This window comes from Geotrypetes seraphini, chromosome 6 (assembly GCF_902459505.1).
Source record: "Geotrypetes seraphini chromosome 6, aGeoSer1.1, whole genome shotgun sequence".
Classification (NCBI taxonomy): Eukaryota; Metazoa; Chordata; class Amphibia; order Gymnophiona; family Dermophiidae; genus Geotrypetes; species Geotrypetes seraphini.
The window spans coordinates 5,545,217-5,551,216 of NC_047089.1; the positions used below are offsets into that span (position 1 = coordinate 5,545,217).

General features: G+C 42.7%; 1 protein-coding gene across 1 annotated transcript in view; it reads left to right on the forward strand.

The window, feature by feature from the left end:
• Nucleotides 1–5,632, forward strand: part of LRIF1 (ligand dependent nuclear receptor interacting factor 1) — a 49,150-nt gene extending 43,518 nt beyond the window's left edge. Inside the window, exon 4 of the mRNA XM_033948823.1 lies at nt 3,446–5,632. Coding sequence (XP_033804714.1) covers nt 3,446–3,913 — 468 coding nt within the window. The 3' untranslated portion in view covers nt 3,914–5,632. The remainder of the gene's footprint in view (nt 1–3,445) is intronic.
• Nucleotides 5,633–6,000: the final 368 nt, after the last annotated feature.

The following is a 6,000-nucleotide window of genomic DNA, read 5'->3' on the forward strand; positions in this document are numbered from 1 at the left end:
CAGACTCTTCCATCCCAAAACCTGCCAAAAGAGTCTGCTTTGAACAGTCCTCAATCTGCCCTCCTCATTCAGGAAGTTCAATCCCTCCTTCTTCTAAACGCTATAGAAGAAGTGCCTCTAGATCAAAAGGGTCAGGGGTTCTACTCCCGTTATTTTCTAGTCCCCAAAAAAACAGGAGATCTCAGACCAATTCTAGATCTTCGCGATCTCAACAAACATCTGGTAAAGGAAAAATTCAAGATGCTTTCCTTAGCCATTCTTTATCCTCTTCTCAACCAAGACGACTGGCTATGCTCTCTCGATCTCAAAGAAGCATACACTCACATTCCAATCAATGTAACCTCAAGACAGTATCTCCGTTTCATGATCAATCAGTGTCATTACCAGTACAAGGTGCTACCCTTCGGTCTTGCTTCCTCTCCAAGGGTGTTCACCAAATGTCTCATCGTGGTAGCTGCTTTTCTGCGCTCTCACCACCTTCAGGTGTTTCCTTACCTGGACGACTGGTTAATCAAGGCCACATCCGCTCCAGCAGTTCTCCTGGCCACCAACCAAACCATCCAGTTTCTTCAAATATTAGGATTCGAGATCAATCTACCCAAGTCTCATCTCATTCCCACTCAAAGACTCCAATTCATTGGAGCGATATTGGACACACTCCTCATGAGGGCATTTCTACCATCCAACCGTCTTCAGACTCTTCAGTCTCTATGTCAGCAGGTACTTCCACAACATTCCATCTCTGCCCAACAAATGATGATACTCTTGGGTCACATGGCATCCACAGTTCATGTCGCACCCCTCGTACGTCTTCACCTGCGAACTCCTCAATGGACCCTTGCTACTCAGTGGTCCCAAGCGACGGATCCTTGCTCACGACACATCTCTGTGACATCATCTCTTCGTCAATCTCTACAATGGTGGTTGGTATCCTCAAATCTATCCAGAGGTCTTCTGTTCCATCAGCCTCCTCATCAACTAGTCATCACCACCAACGCCTCCCCTTATGCATGGGGAGCTCATTTGAACGAGTTCCAGACTCAAGGTCTTTGGACAGCCCAGGAAAAGAAGCATCACATCAATTTCCTGGAACTCAGAGCGATGTTTTATGCCCTCAAGGCCTTCCAACATCTTCTCTTTCCTCAGGTCCTTCTGCTGTGCACAGACAATCAAGTGGCAATGTACTACATCAACAAGCAAGGGGGGACAGGCTCTCGCCTCTTGTGCCAGGAAGCACAGAAGATCTGGACTTGGGCCATAGATCACCATCTCTTCCTGAAAGCTATCTACATTCAGGGAGAACAGAATTCCTTAGCGGACAAGCTCAGCAGAATTCTCCAACCTCACGAGTGGACACTCGATCCTGTAACTCTACAGTCTATCTTCGCTCAATGGGGCACTCCTCAGATAGACCTCTTTGCAGCTCCTCACAATCACCAGCTGCCCCTATTCTGCTCCAGACTCTACTCTCCTCACCGTCTGGAGGCGGATGCATTTCTCCTCGATTGGTCAAATCTGTTCCTGTACGCTTTCCCTCCTCTGCCTCTCATGTTGAGAACCTTATTCAAGCTCAAGAGGGAACGAGCCACCATGATTCTGATTGCTCCGAGGTGGCCCAGACAACATTGGTTCTCCCTTCTACTTCAACTCAGTTCCAGGGAACCTTTTCTTCTTCCACTGTATCCTTCTCTGCTTACACAGCATCAGGAGACCCTTCTACATCCCAACCTCCAGTCTCTGCACCTGACAGCTTGGTATCTCTCGGGCTGACTTCTCATGATACGCTTTTGTCTCAGCCCGTTCGTTCCATTCTAGATGCCTCCAGGAAGCCAGCCACTCTGCAATGTTACCATCAGAAGTGGACGAGATTTTCTTCCTGGTGTCTTCTTCATCATCTTGATCCAACTTCCCTGGCAGTGGAGACGTTGTTGGATTATTTGCTTTCTTTGTCTGACTCTGGCCTTAAGTCTTCTTCCATCAGAGTCCACCTCAGTGCCATTGCTGCTTTTCATGAGCCGATCCATGGAAAACTTCTATCAGCTCATCCCCTGGTGTCCAGGTTCATGCGGGGTCTTTTTAATGTGAAACCACCTCTTAAGGCCCCTCCTGTTATCTGGGATCTCAATGTGGTTCTTTCCGCCTTGATGAAGCCTCCATTTGAACCTTTGGCTACCGCTTCTTTCAAGTTTCTCACTTGGAAGGTACTTTTTCTTATTGCTCTTACTTCTGCCAGGAGAGTCAGTGAGCTTCATGCCCTGGTTGCAGATCCACTTTTTACGGTCTTTCACCATGACAAGGTGGTTCTGCGTACGCATCCAAAGTTTCTCCCTAAGGTTGTCTCTGAATTCCATCTCAACCAATCCATTGTTTTGCCTGTTTTCTTTCCAAAACCTCATTCTCATTCTGGGGAACAAGCTCTGCATACTTTGGATTGTAAGAGGGCTCTAGCTTACTATCTAGAGCGTACGAAACCCCACAGATCAGTTCCCCAACTCTTTCTGTCCTTTGATCCGAATAAATTGGGACGTCCTGTCTCTAAACGTACGTTGTCTAATTGGCTGGCAGCGTGCATTTCATTTTGTTATGCTCAGACCGGACTGACACTGGAAGGTTCTGTCACGGCCCATAAAGTCCGAGCTATGGCAGCATCTGTAGCTTTCCTCCGTTCCACTCCTATTGAGGAAATCTGCAAGGCTGCTACTTGGTCCTCAGTTCATACTTTTACATCTCATTATTGTCTGGATGCTTTCTCCAGACGGGATGGACACTTCGGCCAATCTGTTTTGCAAAATTTGTTTTCATAATGGCCAACCTTCCCTCCATCCCTCCTTTTGTTAGCTTGGAGGTCACCCATCAGTCAAGAATAGCTGCCTGCTTGTCCTGGGATAAAGCACAGTTACTTACCGTAACAGGTGTTATCCAGGGACAGCAGGCAGATATTCTTGCGTCCCTCCCACCTCCCCGGGTTGGCTTCTTAGCTGGCTTATCTTAACTGGGGACCGCGCGCCTCTGTCGGGCGGGAAGGCACTCGCGCGTGCGCGGTGCGGCATGCCAGAACTTTCCAAGTTCTTAGAGTGCAATCACTCTAAAATTGTCCGTACCGGGGCTCCGTCGATGCCGTCACCCATCAGTCAAGAATATCTGCCTGCTGTCCCTGGATAACACCTGTTACGGTAAGTAACTGTGCTGTAGGGCGGATGCCTCTGTGACAAGTTGCAATTTAGCTATAGATTGGTTTATTCAGATGATGTGTAGTCCTCAAAGCTGTTTTAATTGCAGCCAGTTCTCATTTCGGTTAAGATAAAACCAAACTTAGTTTTCCAGTTTCAAACATGATGGTTTTTTCTATAATCTTTCGGTATAGACCATCTTTGCTTGATCAATGCAGCTAATTCTTAGAAAGGAGATTTTATTATTATTTAAACTTTCTTTTTTCCCTGTACAGGTGGCTTCATCCTCAGAGCAAGTGATCCCCCTGAAGAGAAAATTCCAAAGTTTTTCTAATGTGGAAAGTGTAAAGAAGACTAAAGGTGAAAAAGATTCTACTAGTACCATCATCCTCTCCGAGTTGAAAAATGGCTGCAGTAACTTGCAAAGCTTAAAAGTCTCCCATGTGCTGCAGGAGAGCATGGACTGCTCAGACATTTCCCCCGTACCTCAGACAGAAAGCCTGACCACCCTGTCAGTAACGCACAGTGGCAGCGATGAAGCCATTTCGGTTGAGGAGGCTTTCCCTCAGCCTCCTTCAGTTCAAAGTGAAACTGTTGCACCATTTCCTGTCCAGAACTTTTTACCTGCACCACCGCTGGATCCAAGTGAGTCCTTTCGGGATGAAAAAATACGACGTTTGAAAGAACTTGTCAAGGAACGGGAAGAGGCACTGGAGGCGATCAGGAGAAAGATGAGGAAGTGAAAATGAAGAGAAAGTTGTTTCTGCTAAATCAGTTTTTGGCAAAGATCTGCTTAGTTGAAATAAAATATCTGTGGCTATTCACTTGGAAGATTTTATTGTTTTTTCCGTTAAAAGCTAAAAGCTATAAAAGGAATATCAATGGGAAATGGAAATAAAGCTCAAATTGACCCTATTTTCACAGCATTGCTGCATGTTCTAACACTTTGAAATATAGATTTACAGAGGGATTTATCTGAATTCAGCCAATACGCAATTTAGAATGTGCAGAATAATAAGACAACACAGTTGCTTCCTTATTTCCTTTTATCGTTAACCGTCCCCTTATTTTGTCAAGCGAGACCCATGAAACCAAGTGTGATTACTGACCTTATTAAACCACAATAGGAGCACAGCTGTTTAAAATGGCGAAATAAATTTTCATATTGCAGTTTTTAAAAAATTATTGCATTATTTTTTTTTCTGTACAGGTGTCTGCAGATTTTAAGTTATGCTTGAAGCCTTGTATACTGTGATCTATTTTTATAAATGAGATTTCAGGCGAGTTAATTTCTTACTAAACTGACAAGTAGGCAGAAATCATATCGGCACATACTCGAGGAATTAGAGATTAAGCACATGTGTTTAAGAAGTTTCTCAGTTTTACTTTATTAGTGACCAAGACCTGAGTATTTTCTTTGTCTTTTCAAGTAGACTAAATTGAAGTAGGCAAAAAGTTTCTAAAAATATTTGGCAGTAACCAGCACTGCTCCTGGAATTTTCTGAATTAGAACAGGTGTTGCTCAGTTTTAGCAGGGTTCCTCGATAGAAGAGAGCATTTAACTCGCTGAAATTCCTGGAATGTTTCAATATAACACAAGAACAGCAAAACGTCATTTATCAAGCAATTGACCAAAGAATTAGAGAAGTAAATTTTTTTAAAAATCTGTTCAATTGAAATCATTAGCCCGATTAGTGATCCATAGTATAAACACGTTTTTTTAAAAAAAAACCTGTCTGCATTCAATGATTGGGCCATGAATGAGGTACTACTTTCTGTGTGAACCACTTTGGTTCACCTGGATATACTGTTGTACTGCAATCTCCTTAAGACTAGTTTTCAGGGCAGGAGTCCCAAAGGTCAAAATCAATCTTGTTTTTCAGATTAAGCAAGACATACAATTTAACCTGTTTCTCAAGTCTGCATGCAGTCACAGTCTGTCTCCTAATATTCATCATGGATAGCTTGAAAGTTGGGCCCCAGACACTAGAATTATGTGCCTCCACGTTAGGAGATCTTCACAGTATATCATCGTCCACAGTTGTGACGGGACTCGTCTGGCAACGGCAGCTGTGTCTACATGGTTTTCTCAGTCTTATTGTGACTTGTTTGAGAGAGCCTCAATTAGAGTGTTAATACTATTGAATGTGCTTTACAATGTTCTGGTTTTTTGCTAAGAATTTGGGTGCTGTTTCCTAAAAAATACCGTATTTTGTACTAAGATGTCATAAAATGTGACATAAACAAGAATGTAGATAATGTGGTGGTTGATCTTTGAGCTCTTCTGGTAGACCCCAGAAGTCAGGATCCAAATCCTGTACAATATACCAATGTTTCTTCCAACTTGTAATCATATTCTTAAAAAGATTTGAAAACAAATGATCGTCATTTGACTTTGGTTGTTGAAAGGTCTTCTCTTTCGACTTGTTCTGCTCTTTCAATAAAGCTCTTCTTTATAGTAATTTATTGACTCAAAAATCCCTCACTTTTTAAGCATAACTACCTAAAATGGTTAAAAGGAAAATGCTCTTTGAAGGCAGGGTTGTATCACCTTTCAAAATGCTATATTTGGTTTATGGTATATGTTGGTGTTAAATCTGTATTTTGCAATCATACATTTCAAATTCATATCATGTTTGGCCAATATGAAAGCATTTAAGAATATCTATTTAATACTTGTTACACTACCAATCACAAAGTGAAATTACAGCAAATAATGTCCACATAAAAAAATCTATGTTGCACCTTCAAAGTACAATATTTGTATTGAAGCAGTTATCGCTCAATTCTTTAACGTGTGACACGTGGATTGGATATTTCTAGTGTCGGG